The 25,001-nt window shown below is 36.5% G+C and overlaps 2 protein-coding genes across 5 annotated transcripts in view; one reads left to right on the top strand and one right to left on the bottom strand.

Moving 5' to 3' along the window:
- The window catches only part of LOC141433504 (folliculin-interacting protein 2-like), a 35,380-nt gene extending 13,175 nt beyond the window's left edge, over positions 1-22,205 (bottom strand). The window contains exons 1-6 of one of the 2 annotated variants that reach the window (XM_074095564.1): positions 21,965-22,205; positions 16,888-17,071; positions 10,323-10,435; positions 8,890-9,065; positions 5,841-5,954; positions 5,287-5,426 (exon numbers count right to left, since the gene is read on the bottom strand). In XM_074095564.1, coding sequence (XP_073951665.1) covers positions 5,287-5,426; positions 5,841-5,954; positions 8,890-9,065; positions 10,323-10,435; positions 16,888-17,071; positions 21,965-22,035 — 798 coding nt within the window. In that variant the 5' untranslated portion in view covers positions 22,036-22,205. The other variant, XM_074095565.1, reaches the window with a different exon arrangement.
- A 681-nt stretch (positions 22,206-22,886) lies between these two features.
- On the top strand, positions 22,887-25,001 carry JMJD5 (Jumonji domain containing 5). 3 transcript variants are annotated; one of them, XM_074095567.1, is made up of 2 exons: positions 22,887-23,046; positions 23,276-25,001. In XM_074095567.1, exon 2 carries the CDS (start codon positions 23,449-23,451, stop codon positions 24,691-24,693), a length of 1,245 nt encoding a protein of 414 aa, XP_073951668.1. In that variant the 5' UTR covers positions 22,887-23,046; positions 23,276-23,448; the 3' UTR covers positions 24,694-25,001. The 3 variants fall into 3 exon arrangements, with proteins under 3 accessions (XP_073951668.1, XP_073951669.1, XP_073951670.1); XM_074095568.1 differs by having other exon boundaries at positions 22,887-22,992; XM_074095569.1 differs by having other exon boundaries at positions 22,887-22,984.

Here is a 25,001-nt window from a genome sequence, read left to right on the forward strand (position 1 = left end):
CTTATGTTCTAACGCGACTGAGCCTAGAAGTCTGCGATGACGGCACATCGACCTTAACGGTGAAACTCCTAAATTACGCTAGCGCATGACTTCATAATGATCGACTAACATGGAGGTTTCATATAGTCAGCTGACTAAGTATCGACAAAGAATAAAAACTTTTTAACAAAAAATGGGACCGAATTCAAAAACCTTGAAAATAATTTTCTACTAGTTTGAAGTCGGTGCCTCAGCCAGCACGAGCCAGCAGGAGTGGAACTATAGTCGTCTACCTCAACTACATACTTGGGCTTCAAGCAATTTGTAAAGCGATACTTTTTTAATAAACTATTTTTAATAACTCCAACTGGCTCGCGCTGAGGCACCGGCTTCAAATTAGTTTCGTAGCGCAAAGGTATCCAATCCAGTGTTTTACAAAACTACCACAAGAACCTTAACATTTCCTACACAATTATGTCTAAAGTGAGTTTTCTATGAACTGACATTGACCTATAAATTAAAACTGACTCGAGTCGAAATATTACCATTTTAAAACTAACCTTGTTCTTTTTTTAGTTTATTTTTGAAATGAAAATATATCTAATCGAGTCAGTTCCATTCTAAATTTCCGAAATGTAAACACACATTCAAGTCTAAGTTTTTATGGTACCTAGCACGTATAAGTTTTTACTGAGAACCAACATTTCGATAGACAGGAAAATCCAGTTCGAACTAATCTGATAACACCTGCATCAGAATGTCATACGTTTCAAATCTATTCAAGGCGATGACCCTTAAACTTAACGTCAATAATGGTATAACTTATCAGGTGGTTACATGCGAATTTGTGCTAATAATCAAGGAGCGGAATTTTCATAGCAAAAATCAAATGTCAAGAGGGATTAACCATTTTGTGTTTTATCGACTGTCGATGTTTAATTGTTAGTTAGCAAGATGTTTTAGGTAATGAAATTATACCTGTAATGGGGGAGGCCTTTGTCCTGCAGTGGGACACTACAGGAGTACAGGCTACCAAAAAAAATAGACATGTGTGTTTGTTACAATTTAAACATAAAACCGAAACGGAAATGTTAAACAGTGTAACTGACGACAGACTAACCTTCATTAAAAATAACATTTATACCATATTTTATTTTAAAATTTATGACGGTGGAAGCATTCTACACTTCCACTGAACGTAGATATAGTTTAGATATAAGTAGTTAGTGTTTAGTATTGTAACTAAGGGACCCCATACATCCCTGTATAATTATTATTATTTATTAAGTATTTTTATTTATTAGTTTTTAAGTATTTTATATGTAATTATAATATTATGAAAAAATGACTTTCTGCCAAGTTTCTTGCGGCGCATTCTTCTTGGCAATGATGGTCTTTCCGAATGCGCTGGTAGTTTAAAAAATGACGTGTAAAAGTGCCCATTGCGGCCTATTTACTGAATAAATGATTTGAATTTGAATTTGAATTTGAACAGAATCGAAATCTATATCTGTACTAATTTATTATATTTTCTTCATCTTGTCTGTAGTAACAAAGAATTTTCATTATTTTCTCTTGTCACCATTTAAACTAAGAGAAGTAACAGAATAATTTATAATTAAGAGATTACTTTATCCATTTGTTAATCGTTTTTCTTTTACGATTAACCATTTTGGTTAACACGGGAACCTAATAAAATAATACTTATGAAAACTCAAGCGACATCAAATGTCAAATGTGACGTGACGTAATTTATTTTAATAAAGAGATGAAAGTGGCTTATCAAAGAGGTCAAATGTTAGATAATAATGTTAAAAGTCGGTAACATGTGTAAAATCGATAACTGGAATAGTCGATAAAACACATTGGTCAATCCCTCGTGACATTTGATTTTTGCTATGAGAATTCCGCTCCTTGCTAATGATAATGATGCCGATGTGTCACCCACGATAAGAGTCATGTGAGCGATAGCTGGTCACTCGTGTGATGTAGCGCCCGGTTTACTTCAACGTGAATAAACTATGTGTGAACATAATGCTGGCTAACGCTCGCACACCGGGTTGCACTGTTTGTGTGAGAAGATTAAGTTTAAAGTTAGATACTTTCTCGCGTTTTCAAAAGTTATTTTAGCGTACCCTATTTCTTATTGACTGGAAATTCGCTGGATTAAATATTAATTTCGTATATGGATGGATTATCTGTGAAAATTGTTTTTATTTTAAAAACATGTAGATCACCGATTGTTTCGTAAAAATTGTCTACAAATTTGTACTCTATGTAATCTATGAATACTCAGTGTTAGCAGAGCCCCTCTCTCAAGCAAAATGTACGCAGTCTCGAGTCGTTTTAGATGGTCATAGAGAAACAGACATAAAAAAACAGACTTTTCTTAGTGGTTTTGCTTCCCACTAAATTTCAAGTTTCTAGAACACCTGGAAAAACCTTATAGGTTTTGATTACCCTATATCTTTCTTAAAGACTGTATTGTTTGAAGATTCATTTTTTCACTGCTTTAATGGCACCAATCGTCACCGAAAAACGGTTGCAGTATCGTGTTGCTTGCTCGTGAGCAAGAACAAGAAATGGTGTAGCTATGAGGCCTACGCAGTGCCAGGCACCGGGGCCGTCACCTCGACCCTCGGGCCTCGACCCTAACCTGCAAATTTGGATGAAAAGAAAAACTTGTCATGCCTTTAAGTGCAACGAACGCCAAGGAAGAGAGTCCGATTTCTTTTTTGTGTCGGGGGTTACCTAGATTGGCTACTGAGCACGAGTGGCATTTGTCTCAGGGACATTCCACGTAGAAGGGCATATGTCCTTTAGTGCATCCAGGTATCAATATGGATGCTATTGCCATCTTCTTTTAGTACACGGCTAAGTCACCACGCCATCTCTCTTCCGGTGTACCGTTACTTAGATTAGCCCAGTTTAACGGCGAATTCAGACTATCGCTCCAAATAGCCGGTAGACTCCTAGAAAAATATTGCGTAACATTAAATCAAACTAAAAGACAATTCTTATATCGCAGTAGATAAGTAAATGAGGTATTGTCACATGGTCGGGCAATCTCAGAATGTAAACAATTTGAGACGACGTGCCGGTTATCCGATAGATAATGAGAACGTTGACATGTCAACAAATGACTATTGAAAAAATATACATTTGCAGGTGGTAGGACCTTGTGCAAAGTCCGCCCGGATTGCTACCACCATCTTGCTCGCTAATCCTGCCGTGAAGCAGCAGTGCGAGAGTGAAACAGCCGGTGAAATTACTGGCAGTTGAGGTATCACATCTTAGGCCTCTAGGTTGGCAACGCATATTCTGCAATACCCCTGGTGTTGCAGATGTTTATGGGCGGTGGTGATCTCTTACCATCAGGAGACCCACTTGCTCGTTTTCCGTCCAGTCGAATAAAAAAAATACATGACTATTTGTTTTGGAGAGAGCGAAAGTTTGCCAATAAGTCATTAAAAAAAGAATGCCACGTTATGAATGTTTTATTGTTTAGATATAAAAAAAATGGATCATATCCACACTAATATTACAAACATATAGATGCGGAAGTAGTTTTAGATAGTATCAAGCCCTAGGAATAAGATATGATAGTTTTTATCCCGGAAAGTCTGTAGAAACTAACTAAAGTATTGTTTTTGTTGATAAAAAAACCGGCCAAGAGCGTGTCGGACATGCCCAAAATAGGGTTCCGTAGCCATTACGAAAAAATTAAGTATATTAATAATAATTAGTAATATTTTTCTAAGGATTTCGTATTTTATACGGAATCTTCCAAGTTTAGGTATATTTTATACCTTAGGCTGCTATTTAAGAGTAAAACTAGTGATAATTCTCAAGCAAACTTAGCCGTTATAGTTTTCCTTGAAAGTTTGATATACTTACTACTATCCTGATTTTTTAAAACAATTTCCACCCACCGGTTTAGATTTTAGAGGGGGGGACGCTCGATTTTAATGAAAATTTGCACTAAAGTTGAATATTTCGCAAAAAAATCAATGAATCGAAAAATCGTCTTAGCAAAAAAAATACCTATCCAACGATACCCCACACTATAGGGTTGGATGAGAAAAAAAAATCACCCCCATAGTTTACGTATATGTGTAAAATAACCTGCAAAATAATTGATAGTCCCTGAGCAAAGCCGCGGACGGACGGACAGACAGACAGACATGGCGAAACTATAAGGGTTCCGTTTTTGCCATTTTGGTTCCGGTACCCTAAAAATGATGCTGAAAAATGGCTTTTTATACTCTAGTGCATGTAAAATCGTCGTCTAAGACTATAAGGCTACACTATATCAGTCGTCAACAGCCAAGCACAATAACGTTTTGTTTTTTATAATCCGTGTTTTATATTTACGCATCAAACATAAAAATAAATAAATTAAATGCATTTATTTGTAGGTATTGTTTAATTGCCCCGCAATCGGGCAATAACCCGTTCATGAAATCCACTTTACCCTCGACTTAACTATCAACCCTCGTCTGTGGTTCGAGCGGGTACAAACGTCTTAAATAAAATGGCACGTTTTAAGCACATGTGCGCGTGTGTGTGCGTGTGTTATACAACTATAACCTCGCAAGTGTACCTATTCGAATATTCGCCTTATTCGACTAGTGCTAGGTGCATGTGATCTTGACTTTGTCGTAATCAAGATGCATTGTTTGTAATCCACGTGATCCGTGCCGGCTAAAGGTCAACCAGATTGCGTTCTAAAGTGAGTCTAAATGTTATGTCCATTACCTACACTTCACTTTTAGGCATAATTGAAAGCACTGCGTCACATTTTTGAACACTGATGAGGATGATGCTCAAAATGCGCTGACGTTTTGCAAAATGTGTTGCGTTAAAATCGCAAAAAAAACTCATGGACACGATAAAAAAGGTCGGTATTAAAAACGCTGTGCAAGCAACAGATGCGGTGAATCATTTTAGGTACAATATATATTATGTTTTACTTATTTATCCAGCATATTTTGGCAGACATTCATTTACTGAACGGTGAACACCCCTATAGTGTTTTTCAGCTTTTTCAATTCGCTATGAAATTTACTATGAACCATTCTAAAAGTAGAATTCACTCTTTTCAAAGCAGCTGAAGATGCTATCACCATTATAACTCAGATAATAATATAATTAACACAATTTTTTGGATTGTTGGTAAAAAAAAACATTATTTTTTTAATTTTTTGGAAGAAATCGTGATTTCCTTTAACAAAGTTGAAAATGTACAATACAACACATAAAAGCACGCATAAAACAAAACAGATATTTTACTACAGTGACACTGACCTGCGAGTCGCTGGTGGCGTTACTGGGGACGCTCAGGAAGTTGGAGCTGTTGGACAGATCGAACCTGGTCGCGAGGTTGCGGAAGGTACGCCGTTGCCAGCTGCCGTTGCTAGAGGTGCTGAGCTTGCGGCCAGAAGGAGCTGTACGGGAAAGCAATAAATATTAATCTTTATGGTTTAAACAGAATCAAAGAAAGTCGCTTTCCAGCGTCTGTCCCTCTGGATATGTAGGTACGCTTAGATCTAGCCACGCATCTAGCCACGCTCCCGGTTTCGCGCGGGTTTTAAGGAAAGGGAGACGAAAATGTGAAGTTACCGCCTTTGTATGCTTAATTTTTTCACCTCTTAACCACTAACACACCAATTTTTTTTTTACTAACTTTGGTTTAAATCGGTTGAACCATTAAATCTGTCATTTGAATTTACGTATTTTAATACTGTCCCCTAGTTTTAGTGTGACAGAGTAACAAACGCACGCACGCTGTACGCACCAGTATTACTTTTAAAGAAAACAGGAATATGAGAGAGAAAGGAACGTTAATACTGCAAACTTACTGTGAAAAGAGAAGAGATCGTCTTGGCTGTTACTGCCGTCCCAAACGTCGAACATTGAGAAGTAATCGTACGTGGAGCCAATGCTGCTGTGCGGTGTCTGGTCCCCGTAGTAACCTGCAAGTTCATCTTATATTAACATCATCATCATCATCGATTTAAGCAACACTCAGTAGAAATGGATGAGGGGTTGTGCTGCATTAAATTGGTTAAGCACGTAAAACACCCTTCTCCAAAATGTGCACTAAGCTGTTTCTGTAAGAATGCACTTTCCGTAAAATGTGCGCTCCCAAAACGTACACTTTCCCAATTTGGACATTTCCTGAAAATGTACACTATAATACTATATCATACGTGCACTTGCCATTGGTGTGAGGCAACTTAAATACTAGTGCATCATTAGTGCATTTTCCCTAAAACAACACGTTTATAACACGGCCGTTATATCATCATCCCAGCCTATATATCTACGTCCCACTGCTGGTCACAGGATTCCTCTCAGAACAAGAGGGCTTGGGCCATAGTTCCTACGCGGGCCCAGTGCGGATTGGGAACTTCACACGCACCATTGAATTGCTTCGCAGGTTGGTGCAGGTTTCCTCACGACGTTTTCCTTCACCGCAAAGCTCGTGGCAAATTTCAAATGTAATTCCGCACATAAATTTTGAAAAACTCAAAGGTGCGAGCCTGAGATTGAACCCACGACCCTCTGCTTGAGAGGCGATAGGTCAAACCACTTAGCCAAAACGGCTTTTCTTTTTAGTTGGCTTATGGTTGGTTTTAAATGTTTAACAACAACAACAACAACAACAACACCGTATATAATATGGACAAATTCTATTTAACAAATTTTTGTTAACTGAAAAAAAAACATCTATCATTTTTCCCTAAGGAGATGGAGAACGTAAATGTAAAATAAATAGTTGTAAATAACAAAAAAAAACCGCGTAAAGACATTAGACAAAGACGAAAGAATTACATCGAAACATGCAGGAATAGCTTCGTCGCTATACGAGTCGTCAATTAGGATTTACTTTAGGCAGCATATAATACAAAATCAAGACAACAATAATTACTGTTGGTGCACATTTTAATGGTTCTCCCAATAATATTTAACAGCGTCGATATCCGGACGGAAGGAACAATGCCGATGTATCACTTCAGACATTTACGAAGACCACTGACTACTACCAAAATAAACAAACCATTTTACGAGTAAAGGAAATGCGTTAAAGCAGCATTATATAAAACCAACCAACTTCTAGTTCAACTTCTGTTCGTTTGGGTGAAAATATATGTTATACTCGTATATCAACATGCAAATTTACAATACGATAGGTACCTACATTAAATTTTAGACGTTCATAAAATAGCAAAAAAACATGGACTGTTTTATTAGCGCTATTAACTATTTAACTGGGAAATTTTACTTCCCAAATTTTGTATTGATTTATACGTTTTCTCGTAAGAAACTATTTTCCTTAATCACACCGTAACTAGAATACATTGAAATATATTCTAATAACGGTATAATTAAGGAAAACTTTTGGTTCTTATTTGTATATTTATCGTTTCTCGCAAAAAAATCATATGTAGAAAAATAAATAACATATAACAGAATATTTCACGGTTACATTCTCATACTAGCAAAAATTGCTTCAATATTTTTTTTTGTTGATAAATCTTATTGTCAATATTCTGTGCGGTAGGGACGATTGTTCTTGGATATTTTTGCGTTGGAATAACCTGCGTTTATCTTATTTATGTACATTATGTTATATTAGGAATGCTTACAGCTTTCGACATAGTCATTACACGCCCACGCAAGTTCTCGGTCAATCTTAAAAATAGATTAACAATGGGTTGACCTTCCCAAATCGTAAACGGAGCCACGGACGTCAAATCTGTCAGAAAATTTAGCCAAAGGCTAACATTACCATGTTTCGAACCTTTGATATATATTGTTACACATTGTTTTATGTATTTAAATAACCCCGACGTGTTATATGGGAGGAAGTTTTAAAGTATCAAACACACATATTTGATATGTGTGTGTCTGCCTGTCTCTCTAGCGAATGCATATATACAGGCGCATTTTTTTACAAATATCGTTTTTTCCATTTTTAAAATTTTTCATAGTAAAAGTTAGAGTAAACATGTCCTACTAACTTAAAATCGTGATACAGATAATACCAATGGAAAGTAACGAGCTATTTTTAAGTATTATTGATTATAAATATGTATGTTAGTCTGTAAGGTATTTATTGTATGGGCCAAGTTGCCCGAAATAAATTAATTTATTATTATTTTATTATAGTAAGTTACTTGGTAACCAGCAATGCTTAGGCTTATTGGGCCAACAAGGAATTGAAAAGGATTTCTTTGTAACCCTTCTATATCATAGAAATAAGATATGTAATCACTGCACTCACTTGATTGATATCGCCACTTTCAAGTACGTATTACTTCAATACTATCACAAAAAACGGAACTTACCACTCCGCATTGTTTCAGGAGTGTATTTTCTAAGAAGCTCCTTGACAAGTGACTTGCACTAGATGAAACAATAAAAATATTATTTTTATTGTCTGCATGTAGAATGTAGTGCACGTCACCGAAAACATACTTTAAAAAAATGGTCTTTTCCAAATTGAAATATCAAGTAACATCAAAATTGAAATAGGTACTTCACACCCGACTGAAACAAAGGGGGATGATCTCAAGTCAACTCGTCATCATCATCATCATCATCATCCCAGCCTATATATGTCCCACTTCTGGGCACAGGCCTCCTCTCAGAACAAGTCAACTCGTAGATTTTGTTAATTATTCGTAATTAATACGGTGTAGATATTTTATAGTTAGTCGCATTCAGATAAAAAAAACCGTTAGTCGGGTTTAGGTATTTGTTGTTAAAAAGTACTTACTAATAATAATAATCGTTATTTAGCAAAACACAACAATAATAAGATGAAGCATTTCCTAATCTTCGAAGCAGTTGAAGCTATACAGAGACAGTGCTCATTTGTTTATTACAATATCATCCACGTACCTGAATCCCCTCTATCTATGGAGAAGCTCAAAGACACTTCTTCCTTCTGGAGCGGCACGTTCAGTGGTTTTGACTTGGACCGCTCCCGAAGCTCCGTGTCGCTTCCATCAGGCTTGCGGTTCACACGGCTTATTCGGCGAGACACTGGCACGCAGAATACTTTAGTGCACATCAACCTGACAAGAATAAAAAGGGTTTCATCGCCATCACCATATCAGCCGTAAGATGTCCACTGTTGGACACAGGCTTCTCCCATAGACCTCCAGTTGCATCGGTTAGAAACGACATGCATCAAACCTGCATTAACCAGGTCACCCGACCATCTGGTCTGGACATTCGAGAACTTTTCGGCCCCAACGGCCAACGGAAAAGGTTTGCATTGGTATACTCAAAGCGCTTCATAATGGGGACTGCTAAGGAATGATATTCGTTTCCGTCGTTTTTCCAGAAAATTGCAATTTGATTGAGGGCTATTCCAGGTCAGAGTCAATATGCTGTTACTGAACCAGTGAGTTACATATTCGGCCACATCTGCGCTTGACATTAGGTGAGATAGAGGAAAATTGCTGGTCATTAGAAAAACCTTTTAAACGCCAGTGACCTCCAAAATTGTCAAGAGCTGTCGTGTCTACAACGCCGTCGAGCCATAAAGTTATTAAGTGTAACTAGCGACATAGTGTGCTCAAAGTTCAAATCAGCTTTTGGCATAATAATGACATTGTGTAAATGGCTTTAGTATGCTACAGTGGTGTTCAAAGGGTTAAAAATGTTATATTACCGACAAAGTACTGCAATTAGGTAAATAATAGCTGCCACAATATAGCTGTAATTTGCTGACGTTGGCGTGGGACCGAAACGATCGTATCTCGGTCAACGGTCACGAAAATTACCAAAAGCAAAGGACAGAACAATCGTACATTTCAATTGTTTTTGTTAAAAATTTAGCTTTCTAGCCTTACACTATAGTATACTAGTAACAGAACTGATATCGGACCCTCAATAATTGGGCTATATGAACATGTTACTACTACATGAAGTGCTACAATTTTTCCTTCTAAATAATGCCCGAAACTATTTAGGTAATGTTATCGTATCAGCAATAACTACCTAAGCGGGTTTTTCTACTGCGCTTATCTCTACTTATATTTTAATACCTACACCTAATTTGTAACAATGTAGGTATACTTACACGAGAACGAGTTTTAACATTACACAAAAATCAAAGGAACATTCTCGCAAGTTCAAAGGCCATCGGAATAGCATTGAGAGCATATTTCGGCTAACAATAAAGCGTATCTAAGTATGTACGCGTATGTACCAACCATAAACATCGCGTCAAACCAACAATTTACCAAAGCCGATGAGATAAAGATGTCGCAGTTAGATTTCACATGAATGTTTTTTTTAGATGCTAATTCGATGCTAAGTATTACCTTTTGGGTTCGTCCATGATGTGGATCTTCAATGATACGCCTTTGCAGTTCATAGCAACGGCACCGAATATCATCTCACCGAGTACGCTGGCATCCGCCGCTGGACCCTTATACTGCACGAAAAAAACTTTTATTAATTGTGTTACACAGAAGCGATAAATATCTGATACGACTCTATTTCTAGGGCCGGTACGATGTGACAGATATTAATGCGATGACTGTAGGTAGGTATCTTAAAATCATTTTATTTCTCTCTTTTTAGGGTTCCGGAGCCAAAATAGCAAAAACGGAACCCTTACAGTTTCGCCATGTCTGTCTGTCTGTCCGCCTGTCCGCCCGCGGCTTTGCTCAGGGACTATCAATGCTATAAAGCTGTAATTTTGCACAGATATATAGGTAAACTGTGCCGACAAAATGGTACAATGTGGGGTATCGTTGGATAGGTCTTTTAAAACCATTGCTAAAACAATTTACCGATTCAGTGATTTGTTTGCGAAATATTCAACAATAAAGTGCAAATTTTCATTAAAATCGAGCGTACCAACCCCCCTCTAAAATCTAAAGCGGTGGGTGGAAAATTTTGAAAAAATTCAAGATGGTAGTAAGTATATCAAACTTTCAAGGAAAACTATAAAGGCTAAGTTTGCTTGGCTACGGAACCCTATTTTGGGCGTGTCCGACACGCTCTTGACCGGATTTTTCTTTTTAAATAAACACTTAAACGCGCTTGGTAATTAAAAGGGGCATGCTCCGTTCATTTAGTAAATAGGTAGGATCTTTGTAAAAGTATATTCTAACACCTCAGTTGGCTATCATCATCATCATCATCCCAGCCTCGATATACGTCTCACTGCTGGGCACAGGCTTCCTCTCAGAATGAGAGGGCTTGCGCCGTAGTTCCCACGCGGGCCCAGTGCGGATTGGGAACTTCACAGACACCATTGAATTGCCTCGCAGGCTTGTGCAAGTTTCCTCACGATGTTTTCCTTCGCCGTATTAGCTCGTGGTAAATTTCAAATGAGAAATCGCACATGAATTTCGAAAAAAAAATCAGAGGTGCGAGTCGGGGTTTGAACCCACGATCCTCTGCTTGAGAGGCCATAGGTCAAACCACTAGGCCACCACGGCTTTTTTTTAGTTGGCTTATGGTTGGTTTTAAATGTTTAACAACATCACCCTAGAATTAAAAATATTAGAGGGAAACCAATTTAAAACATCCCTCAAAAATTGGCTTATTGACGGGGTTTTTATGACACTAAGAAACCACTAATTGTGTATTTGTCTAGACTTTGTGTTATTTTGTCTTCATTTTGTAACCTGACATGCATTATGTTAATAAATTTGGATATAAACTAATTAATTAAAAAATGATGAACTGACATATATAAGTATGTATATAAACTGCTATTGATAATTTGTGCATGTGCTCATTATTTAAAATTTATTATTTCATATTTTACATTGTACGTCCGAAAAGGACAAACTGTTGAGACTTATTTCAAGCTACCAACATTGTAAAAACACAGTTATACCATAAAGCTTATTTTTATTTCTATTTATTTCTATTTCTATTTCAATCAAAATTTCATCTACAACTTTTAAAGTTTTTGCTAATATAATTATTAACTAATTAGTATTATAACATATTTAAATTTTAGATTTGACATAATATGGCAAAGAAAATTAAAACGCTCAAACGTGTTTGTTGTCAAAATGTCAACCGTTTCATTTGCAAACAGAAATATATTCAGCAGCCAGCCAAGTCGGTCATTTAACATCTGTTGTTACAGATGGACTACGAACAAATTTCCTCGTAATGAATCGTTATTATTGTCTTGGCATCACAGAATATTGTGAGTTTTAATGTTTAGAGCCTGATCACACAGCGACTTTGCGATTTGCGCAGAGAACGTGGCGCAAGCACGTTTATCGCTCAGTGTGTCTGTTTCTACTAGAAACCCTAATAAAGGATACATGTAGTACAGTCAGCATCAAAAGTAGCGGATCACTTTTTTACTTTCACGTTTTAACACATTTGTCAAATTTGTTTGGTGTTAAGTACGTTGCTGTAAATCGACAAAATACAAAAGCATGCAGCTATTTTTGATGCTGATCGTACAAGCTAGCAAACTCGTGGTATAATTATTCTAGTGGACTTGCGAACTTGAAACTAGGTAGGGTCCCAAGCGCCTATTATATTGGGTCTATTTTTAATCAGTGTCGTAACTAGGGCGGTACCAGCTGTGCCTAGTCTGGGCGCAGACCTCGGAGGAGCGCAGAAATGACCAAACCAGGACCAAAATATATTCAAGGGCGCAGTTATAGAAGCTCGCACTGGGCACGTAAAAGGCTAGTTACAGAGCTCTTGTATCTCAATATTATAAGAATAAGTGTTTTTTTTAAGTAAGTGGTTATATATCAATCATTATAACCACTTGCTACAAGGACAGCGACTAAATGAGACACGACATTGAAGAACCGTGTCGTGATTTTCTGCGACTGTTACGACTTAAAATCGCTGTGTGCTACTAAATATTTGAAAGCAGCTTTAACAATGGCATAAAGACTAGATATAATACATTTCCAACATGTCCAATGCGCTAATCAATTACGTAAACGAGTCCACAATCGCGTGATGTTCTAAAAACATTTCAAGCCACTAAATATTTGCTTACATAATAAAGTGTTTAAGTTAAATAAATAGTAGGTACATACAATACATACATAGTCCAGATGACCGCTAATTTTGCTGGTTATCGTGTGAGCATATATATTATTTCACTTCAAACCTTTAACACATGATAATAGTTTAAATAACGCTATCTAATGAGATCCTAATTAATGCATACCAAATATGTAAATTTTCCCAAAATTTGTCGCCTCCTAATATGTCAGTTTCATTAGTAAAAAACAAGTGCAAACATCTTAAAAATAACTCTAACGTCACACCCCTGATGTACTTATAACGCATTTAGTATACGTACTTTTGTGTTCACCTTAAGTTTGCACAGTAACAGTAGGTGTAAGTACATACTGTATTGCTTGTTTATGTTGCCAATTTGTAACTTGTCTAAGTTGTTGTCTTTACACTCGTGAACAGTTCTTATTGATTAGTTAAAAGTGTTTCCGAGGAAACCGAAGGACTTCAGTTCCTGAGTGTTCTTTATTTGTTTATGTTGCTTTATTTGTAGCTACTAATAAATTGTTTACACTTGAAGTTCTTACAATAGATTAGGCACGTGCAAGAGGAAACCGAAGGACTTCAGCCACGAATTCCTGAGGTCATAAGGAGTGATAAATGTTATATGTACCTAGGTCGAATTATGTTTTTATTAACTTATTAATATTATAGGAAAATGAAAAAGTTGAAAAGCATCATTTGACCTAGGTTCATATAACATTTATTACTCCACAAGACCTCAGGAATACATGGTTGAAGTTTCGGTTTCCTCAGAAGCACCCGGTAGATATTTTAGGGTTTACCTACTATTCATTTATAAAGATAGGGAAAACCTAGAGCATTGTACGCCATAGAACAAGGCCTCACGTGGTACTTCCGACACGACGTGTACTGACGCTAATCGAAACGAGGAAAACAAACAGACGCAATCAAACAGCGTAATTTATAACGCTAAAGAGGCAGTAATCTTTGAGTACTTAGAAGGACTTATAGTAAGAGCTTGCTTAAAATAATAGCGGAAGGGAAAAGGTAGTATGTACTTAAGAAAAACAAACTGTCCCCTGTTCTAATTTTAGGTCCTGTGAAGTTAAATAACGAAGCTTATTTATTTAAAATAAACAACTAAGTAACTTATAAAAACAAGCATTTTTAATAGAAATAACTTCCTTTTATAAAGTCTGTTAAAAAAGCTTGAAAGAAAAAGTTTCTGTTTATAAAAGTCAATAAAGATAGTCAAACCCAATCTAGCCTTTTTTAAGCCTCTGTGCGAACATCAAGAAAATACGCAGAAAAAGTGCCTTAGGCCAATCTCTATGCGTACAGTCGAGAAAACTGAAACGCTTGCCGGGGTGGAACCTTTTCATAGTCAATTCATTCATTTCTTTGGTAGATTGCATGGAATGTCAATATGACATTAATAGCAGAAAGGTTACACCCTGATACGAAATTCAGTTTCTTTGATTGGACTGTAATGACCAGTAACTTTTAAAGCATCTGTAGCTGGTAATGACGCATACGGGTGATGACATACAGATTACGATTTATGACACATGAATTCTAATGGGAGTAAATATAGAACAACCTACTTAATTGATCCATTACGACCATGTGATGTCCGACGCATTCGCAATCAGTCTAAAATTACGGTCCCACGCTATAGTTCGTTAGTCCCACTTAGAGGCGCGGTATTAATCAAAAAGTCTAACTGAAGTATTCTATAAATAGGACGGACAAGTGAGAATAAGCCCCAGTAATTGACAGTCTCGTGATCGCGTCGTATCGTCAATTGTGATGTTATTTTTATAGCGCGGATCGTAAACCGGTGATAACGCCGGCACACATTGTTAAGGCCAGTTTATAGGCAATGCCTTTTAAAAGGCAGCGTGCAGCCAATGACGCATAGCGCATACAGCGTCTTTGAAACTTTCATATCGTAAACCGGGGTTTTTTCGACTCGCAGTGGTCACTTATTTCAAAGAAAACTTGGAATTCCTTTGTCTGTATTAAAGCTTCCTCCTTTTCTGATAATTTTCAGTCCACTTAAAAAGTAGGTCAACACGATTCTGTTAACAATATAAAGCTATCGAAGCCGTGGACTATAAAAGGCGCACAGTATAAATAGGTAATCTAACCTACCTAAATCAAGTAGGTTCACTATTCAACCTTGACCTTTTATACAACGTAAAAACTTTACGACGTGGATCAATATGAGGCAGCCTGCGGCCGACAATTCCTACACAGCATTTGCTTTTTTCAACATACTCATTCAGCAAAATACTTTTGTTGTACGCCTGTAAGCCAAGTATTGGTCTTTTGTAAATATGTATGACATAACATAAGTCACGGTTTACTGTACATATGTTCCATGCAAATTGGTCTCGCAGAAGGCACGTGGTCGCATTAAGCTTGACGCATATTAGCATAAGTTACAGTTACGGCTGTGTTATGCAATAGTATTCAGTCAGCTGATTCACGGATTATAGCTACCAAAAGGCAGTCGATACGAAATCAGATATTTTAGCAACAAATCCTTGCACATTATCGGTGGAAACGCTGCTTAAAACCCAATTTTATTCCCCTATTTCATTATACCTATACTACAGTAACGAACGCTGCTGTTAAATTATATAGTTGAATCCGTTCTTGGGGTTATCAAAATTTATGTTCGTCAGAATCGCCAACCCAAACCAATATGGAGACCGGTTGAGATGAAATGAAGTCTTTAGACTCCAGCTACTTATACAATTTTTTTTTATATGTCAGGTCTTTACTTATAAGTAAAATTAGTTTTTTGTTAGAAATTACTTTTTTCATATAGGTAGCTATTTTGATCATTTAATTCCTGCTCCTGCTGAATACCGTAATATTTTTTTTGGTTACATTATAACCTGTATAGCGACTTTAAAAACCGCTATTAAATCATTTGTCTGTGCAGACGCTTCACTGCACAAACAAAAGGCGAAGAAAACTATCGTATGTCGCAATACCACTAGTGAATGCACTAGGACTATTAGGCGACAGCCGATTTCAAAATCGTATATAAATCTTTGCGCGTGATTCAGACAGCTTGGCAACTAAAACTTTTTTTCGCAAGGCGAGGGATTTGAGAGGGGTTAGTATACACTACGGAGACGAGCTGTAAATTAGATTTATAAATGATCGATCAGACGGCAATATAACGCAACTCGCATTTATCGCACCGTGTATACAATGCTTTAGATTTAGAGGAAAAAACGATAGTAGGTACGGCAAGTTTAAATTAAACCTTCTTGTGGATGACATTTAATAAGAAAGTTCTAGAACGATTGATTGGACACTAGACAGACAGTTTTTAAAGTTATGATATTTTTATGATCACGTGACGGACGTCTTGATCTTGATACCTAACATCGCAGGTGTTATATTCGTAGGTTATGTCATAACTACCTATACGAATATATTTAGCGACGGAGTTTTATCAAGAAAGTGGGCGCAGAAGACAATTGAAATGCGTGTAACCTGGCATTAAAAACGGTTATAGCAATAATGCACAGGCCAAATAAACAGTTTTATCTCGGAAAACTGCAGAGTTGCCGTTGTTTAGTGATAAACAGGTATAAAAAATTACCGATAAAAGTTATTCCCATGAGAATTTAGTAATAATAAACTACCTATCATAGTTTCGACACAGTAGTGCCCTGGATGAAAAAATATCATTATAATGAATCCTCAGGAGTGAGATTCTTATGATTATCGAACTAACGGACTGGTTACTATGTAGGTATTTTTCGAGGAAATGACGTGCAGTGGGTCAATTCTAGTTTCAGGTATCTAGCCTAGCCTATTCTACTGCTAGATCTAATGGTGGGCCGAAGGCGCGAGTAAAGGCTAATAAATCTGACTTACCACGTATGCAAATCCCTCCGACACCTCCACAATGCACGGAAACTCTTTGGCCTGCTTCGCGCCATTGTCTTTGCCAGCGGGTACTTTCTCTATAGTCGACGAATCGAACAGGAGCTTCCTCCCTCGCCAGTCGCACTCTTTGAATAGAAGCAACCTGACCTGCTGCGAAGTTATCTGGCAAGACCTGATGACAAATGTACTAGCAATTAGGATTATATTAGAAATACCTTAGGTCGGTATAGTTTTGTATACAAAACTTGAGATAACTCTCCCTTGTTTTTAGTGTAGTAGTACTAAGTACACTAAAAACAAGAGAGACTAACGTAACTACCGATTGCTCCTCTCATCCACTCAAAGGTTGACTGGTACAGATCCCTTAAAGGGATAAGTCGGCCTTTGTACAAGTATCTCAAAGTTTGTCAATTGTATTTTGTTTCTTTTCTTTTGTACAATAAAGAGTTTACATACATGCATTCTACTTAGTTAGGTACGTATTCGTATTCCGTATAGTTTAAGGGCCTTTGCACACCGCGTTTTTAAACGCGCCGTCGACGCGCGTTTGAATCAATACAAACGCGATACGCACGCGAGTTATATCGCTGTTCTATGGTAAGAACATATACAAATAGAAACACATATAACAGTATAGAAATAGAAAGAAGAAAACGAACGTCGACTGCGCGTTTAAAAACGCGGAGTGCAGACTTTAAGGGGCTACCCGAGGTTTTCATCGATTTTTGACAAGTTTTGAATCGTATCCTACTTTTGCACTACAGATAGAATTATAAGTCAAACGGCTATCGGTTCTTCAATCTTTTATCTCCATTTTTGTCTACCGTATTTTGAAAGAAATTAATACATAATTTTGTATATTTTTTTTAAACATTGTCTAAAAAACACTTATTTCGTATCTCTATTGACGTGAAAGATCTAACATATACGAAATCTACATGTTTGGGTTCGTCTTTGACGTCTCTAAAAACGTGTCTATGGTTTTCATTTGAAACTAATTACTTAACACAAAAGTTATGGCCAGAAAACCAGTTTTTGGCCTAAAATTCAACTTTGATGCCAAATACTTTGAAGTAAATATGGGATACTATATTGCTTAAAGCCGTTTTTGTTAATATAATAAGCTATAAAAAACATTAGACAACTAAGGAATTCAGATCGAAGGTCATTGGGGCATGGGATCCCCTTAAATTAAACTAGCTAATGTCCTTAGTTCTATATTACTTCTGTATCATCAGCCAAATAAGTGGTCTATCAATTTTTAAACAAGTTCCTGTCAAATGAATATGTCGCTAAAGTCGAACTTTCAAGTTGACAGACACGTCTATTGGCATTATTGTTTTGTGACAAGCAAACGATTATCAACTTTAGGGTGGTAGACCACATATTTGGCTGATGGTAAGTACTTATTGTACTATGTAAATAGATGAAAGAAAGGCCGTTTCTTAAGTTTTTCACTTATAGTTCATTTGGAAAAATGATTGCTAGTTTATCCAAGAAACTCGGCAATTTTTTGTCCATTGTTTTTTTAAACAGTTATTTGTTGCCATAATTGGATATTAGTAATATAAGTGCGAATTTAGAACAGACCATAATAGACCATTGACGCGATGCGATGAGTAAAGGTTAGAGATGGGCCGAATGTGGTTTGTACCAACATTCGGTAAAAACAAAATATTCGGCCAGATTTCGGCCAAAGTTCGGTTCGATAACCTGCCTCTAGGAAATCTTAAATACAAGTAGATAGATTAGAAGAGATTGTTGAATTTGATTGATGAAAACACCTTTTAATAAGTAAAAATACTTGATGTTTCTCAATGTTTAGTTTATGAAAATTGTGAACCAGGTAGGTATATAGATATACTAAGTTTATTTAATATTTGTTGCGTATTGTACTGATATTACATACATGTTTTCTATTAATTTCAGTCGAAATAGTATACAAACAGTTAGGTTCTTTTTTTAGTTTTTTTATAGTGCCGAATGTTCGGTATTTAAACCGAACATCGGCCGAATGCCGAACTTCGGCTCAAGGTGCCGAAATTCGGTTAAACCTAATGTAAAACTAATTTCGGCCCATCCCTAGTACTTAATGGTTTAATTGCAATCAAGTCACTAAACAGCAATCTTTCAAAATTAAGTAATTTACAAGCACCAACACACCAAAAATAGCAGACTAAATAGTTTCGTCTTTTGCTAGTTAGTACCATCAGCCAAATAAGTGGTCTATCAATTTTTAAACAAATTCCTATCAAATGCATATATCGCTAAAGTCGAACTTTCAAGTTGACAGACACGTCTATTGGCATTGTTGTTTTATGACATGCAAACGATTTTCAACTTTAATGTGGAAGACCACATATTTGGCTGATGGTACATTAAGTTATTGTATCTTATCAAGGTCCATCCTACCTACACTATTATTACAGCAGTAGGCGTGGCTCGACGCGCCTACCGCTATGGGTCATTATACTAGTGCCGTTTTCCTTGGCAAGTAGACAAGCAGCCAAATTATGTGACAATGAGGGCTATCGTTTTTTGTCTCACTAGATGGCGCACTATTGCGTGAGGTTTTTAAGTGTGGCTTTCAGAGTCTGTTATTACGGGCGTTAAAACAAAGTTTAGATTAAAATCATATTTAAAACACCTTAAAACCGTTCCATAAAAATATCCAGCAACCAGTGTTGGTTAGTCCCGTTTTGTTCGGAAAAAAAGGGAGGACAAAAGTTTCTAAAAGACAAAACTGTCTCAAAACACAGACATTCATTGCCCCGTAACGCATAATTGCTATAATTAATTTCAGGTAATGCAAAATATTCACAAAAAAAGTCTAATTATAAATAAACCCGCGTAGCTCACCCAAAAACTATGAGATTTGACATTTCGGTTCGGAGACCTCACGCTACACTAGCGCCTCTAGTGGCGAATTCATTCGCGAGAGCCCTCATTGCGTATTTTGCGCGATACTGTTAAATTTAGTTTGCATTTACAATTAGGCACTGGCCACTAGATAATGTCACATATAGAAAAAGCTGTGGGGAGACACAATTTAACAAAAAAATAGCACTTTAAAGAAGCCTTTATACCTAAATATTTTGTGAACGGATGCCTGGTTCAGAAATTGGTCTTAGCAAGCTTAAGTATGTTTTTGAAAGACCTATCTATCAATACCTACCCTACCCCACACTTAAGGTTAACAAAAGAACGAATAAACTTCCCCACTTTAGGTATCTGTAAGGGAGTTACATACATTGTTTTTTTTTTAACCCTCCACGAAAAAAGAGGGGTTATAAATTTGCCCGCTATGTGTGTCTGTTTGTCTGTCTGTGACGCCATAGCTCTTAAACAGGTGGACCGATTTGAATGCGGTTTTTTTATTTGAAATCTGGTTTTCTAGCAATGGTTCTTAAACATGTTTCATCAAAATCGGTTTAGCCGTTTTTGAGATATTGAACTTTGAAGTGACAAAGCCATGGGCTTTCCAACTTTTGGTTGGTTAGGTTATTCAAAATTCTATTTTACCACTTTTTGATGTGGTTAACATAATATACTAAAGCAAAATTACAGTTTTCTAGCACTAGCAATTTCCAAGCCATGACAGATATGGCGAAACTATAAGGGTTTCTTGTAACTATATTAAAAATATTTTTTTTTTACTAATACATGAAACTATAACAATATTAATGACAGTTACAACTTTTTAATTGTTACTTGCTGTTTATACAATTATTGTTAGCATTGTCAATCAACACAGCAATTAATTTTCATTTTATTTATTTAGTCAATATCTATTGCAAAATAATCCAAACATTTTGTTTTTCTTTTAAATTGCCATGTTCATATTTTTTTTTTAAGGAAGACCATGCCCACACGAATTACTAAAAAATATTAAATTCATGCTATTGAATTTAAATTTTTGAACTAGAATCTTATTAGAACTTGAATAATGACATACTAAACTAAGGAGTCTATCTATAAAGGCATAGACTTTAAAATTTAATAATGATAAATTTAAGATATCAATATTTTGTAATGGATGTACTGCTTTATATCTATGAAATTATTCATTAAGTTTTGTTTATATTAATAAACAAAACTTTATATCATTCACAATAAATGTTTAATTTGTCACATGATATTATTTGTTTAGGTTTAATATACTTCAAAAAAAAAGGAAGTTGCAATCAGCTAGGAATTGAATAGAATTCTATTGAACAAGAATCAAGTAAAAACATTCATCAGATGCTAGAAGTGAGTCAAACGTCACAGAAAACTTTCTCTCATGAGTCTAAATAATCAGACATTGAAAGGTTATCTCGACATTAGATTGGGCAAACTAATAATATATATTTAAATGTTTATCAGACAGTGGTCTAATCATGGTTAATTAAGTAACTTTTTATTATTTTTCAGTTATCTGATCTTTTTTATTGTCTTTCATGTGTTATAAGTTTGAATTTTTTTTATATATCTCCATGAACATGTAAAAGCAAGCACATACTACCTCAAACCACACCTACCATAGCAGACAATGCAAAATTGGATCCTCGTTCCAGACTTAACCAGATTGGCAGCCTCTTAATAACTAATCAAAACAACACAACAAACAAACAAGTTACCTAATTTTCATTTTATTTCATAGTCGCTTTTAAAATAAGCTCACATCTGTACAATCAACTGTTGTCACTGTATACTACATTCACTCAAAATGCAAGGATTTCACTTTAAATGCTGTTCATAAGTTGAATGACAGGCAGTATACCGCGCCGAGTGGAATGTGCTAGCGTACTAGTCCGCATGTAAACAATGATTGAGTGTAGTCAGTGCGCCCCTCCCGGCGGCTCGCGCACTCCGCCCGCGCCCCGCTCCGCGCCAGTTGCTGTCACATGCTCGCTGATGCCGCCGTGCCAGCTTCGCGTGCGTCAGAGTACTCCGCAAACCCTCGCAGTGAGGTCCAAAAAGCAGTCGCATCGGACGAGGCTCCGTGCGTCAAACAAATCCGCATGCCATGACGCTCAGAAATAGAATAACATGAATGAAGACGAAGGCATTCACTCTGACGTACCTGCCCCAGTCTCGTGATTCACGGCGGCCGAGTTTTCTCTTTGTAGTAAAGAGTTTGTCGAACAATGCCATTGCGTTACAGGCGACTTTTAAACATCACGATGTAATCGTGATACGGTTTATCTGACATCTTTCCCTACAAAATTACTTGTTTTACGTTATATGAAAACATTGTGAATTGATTATCTATTTTGAAACACTCGCCAGGTAAATAAAATAATTTGACAGATCACGTGCGAAAGTCATATGATTAACCATAGACAAAACGATTTCATTTTGCAATTTGTTCAAGGTCAAAATGAAAAGTTGTGTTAAGGGGTCATCTCACTGGCTGCATCCAGTCTCCTTACCAGTTGTTGGCGTACTTGGCGTGGAAAACCAGATGGGCTACTACGAAACTCTCAAATCGAAGTTCATATCGCACCGTCCCATTCACTCGCGTATTAAATGACATAAGCGTCAGCGGGACGGCCACATACGAAGTTCGAGTTTTGCACTTCGTGGTATAGGGCCTTGGCCACGCGTTTTGTATATTTGTACCGAAAGACGCAGAATGCAAGAGGCATCTTATGTCCTTGAGAAAAGAAATCGATATTGAGTTTTGTTGTTACATAATTATGTAGTGATAAAATATGACATATTTTAAATATTTGAAGAAATGGAAAGTTTTCTGCCAAAAATACAGTGTCGGTGCTCTAGCTCTATACTACGAATTGCAAAATTCGAACTTCATAATCTCGTCGTCCCGCTGACGCTACTATTATTTAATACGACAGTGAGAGAGACGACTCTTCGATTTTAGTTTTTGGTCCTTGCCCCGCTTACTCAGCACTGTAAAAATGCGAAGCAGCTTTTCAATGACCTCGAAAATATCAGTCATGTATGTCATTTGAAATGTGACATCTGTCAAAAAACAGCTGATTTTGATTTTGTCGTCTGTCTGTCTGCCTGCCCTGTGCCCATTCATTTACGCCTGCCTGAAAGAAAAACTGAAAACTAAACTAAATATCGAAAAACAACGGTCTGTCGGTAATTTTGGAGAAAATATTAGTCGCTGAACCATTGCCATATAACAGTGCCATGGTCTGTTGAAACGAGTTTTGACTAGTATACTAGACTCATTTTTATCTAAAAATAACATCAAATTATAATTCAACTCTTTTACTTCCCCCCCCCCCCCCCGCTTCTTTTTTGGTATATGACCCTGCAATCCCTTAGTTGAAGAAAAAGTATCCCATAGTTTAAACTGTGTCTAACTATAAGTAAAGTAGTGGGTTGTTCAGTGGTGACAGGTGGTTACTTTTTGTTTTAGATTGGTTGTGGCTGGTATTCTACCGAACAAGGACAGCTCTACCGTACTCAACCTAAACTCGACTGGCAGTGTCTTATCCAACCTCGACATTGGCAGAATCATCGCATTGTTCGATGGGGCCATTATAATTCCAAAAATTGAATTGAATTGAGTTTTGACTACTTCTGATATCAATGATAAAATTAAATAAAAAAAACATGTCGCTCACTGCAACAACAAAAGAAATGCCGACGGTAAAAGAAATCACCAAAACACTCAATGAATTAAAGGTAAATATAGATATCACTGAGATAAATGAATTAAACATTGCCTGTAAGTCAACACTAAAACGTTACCTTAGTGACACAGAATTAATAGGAGAGTGTGATAAAATACAAATACAAGCAATACTTGATTACATGTATGAACAAATCAACATTGGCAATTGGAAGGAAGTCAGATTATATTTGCGTAAAACAATGACAATAGCATCATATTTAAAGTTACTAGCTCATTTCAAGTGCTCCAATGAACTTACAGAGGAAATATATAGAGAATCTTTCAAAATAATAGACTATGGCATTCTTTTTGGCTGTCCACTTGATCAAGAACCAAAATTACTTCAAAAATGTGCTTCTTATTTAAATAGCTTATATTCTGAGTCATATAGTATCCAAGAGGTTCAACCGTCAAGTAATAGTGTGAATGTCACAGAAAATAAGTATAATGCTACACCATTAGAAATCGTAGACTGTCCGAGCATGGAACATTTCCTTAAAAACTATATCTTAGCAGAAAAACCTGTTGTCTTAGACAACTGTATAAATAACTGGCCAGCATTAAAGAAATGGAAGGATCAAAACTATTTAATAAAACTAGCTGGCCTCCGAACAGTAGCGATTGAACTTGGCAGGAAGTACACAGATTCAGACTGGACGCAAAAACTCATGACTATTGAAGAATTTATCAAAAACCATATTTTCCAATCAAAGGGAGACACAGGTTACCTAGCGCAGTATCAGCTTTTTGATCAAATACCAGAGCTGAAGAATGACATATCTGAACCAGAATACTGTTGTTTTTCTGACAATAATGAGCCTGTTGACATAATGGCTTGGTATGGCCCCAAAGGTACTGTGTCACCGGTACATCATGACCCAAAAAGAAACCTTCTTGCCCAAGTTGTAGGTGAAAAACAGGTATTTTTGTTTTCACCTCAAGACTCTGAATACTTGTACCCTCATGAACATGAAATGCTGGAAAATACAGCAAGAGTGGACCCAAGACAACCGGATATGGAAAGCTATCCTAAATACAAAGAGGCTAAGCCGTATTATTGTGTGCTACAGCCTGGACAGTTATTGTATATTCCACCAAAGTGGTGGCATTTTGTTGAGTCTCTATCTATTAGTTTTTCTGTTAGTTTCTGGTGGACTTAAAATATGTATATTCAAACCACTCAAAAATATGTTACCATGGCCTTATTACACCGCAATAAGATTGTGGTATAAATGTAGTGAAAAAAGTTTTTACACAGGCCAAGTAAAAATCGATCTTATGTCAATGGCATAAAGACTTTAATGTGGAAAAACTTTTCTCACTTTAACTATACATGTTTTTGAAGGGTTACATAAGCCCATATTTATGCACTCAACTGTACCTAGTAGTAGGTATACTGTTACAACATAATCATAAAAAATCTGTGAAGTATTTCTTTGTCATATTAATTTTATGGATTTTTTGGATA

The sequence above is a fragment of the Choristoneura fumiferana genome, chromosome 12 (genome assembly GCF_025370935.1).
Source record: "Choristoneura fumiferana chromosome 12, NRCan_CFum_1, whole genome shotgun sequence".
Taxonomy (NCBI): Eukaryota; Metazoa; Arthropoda; class Insecta; order Lepidoptera; family Tortricidae; genus Choristoneura; species Choristoneura fumiferana.

Coding starts and splice junctions, on each gene's coding strand:
- JMJD5 (XM_074095567.1), top strand. CDS start 23,449: ATGATAAAATTAAATAAAAAAAACATGTCGCTCACTGCAACAACAAAA.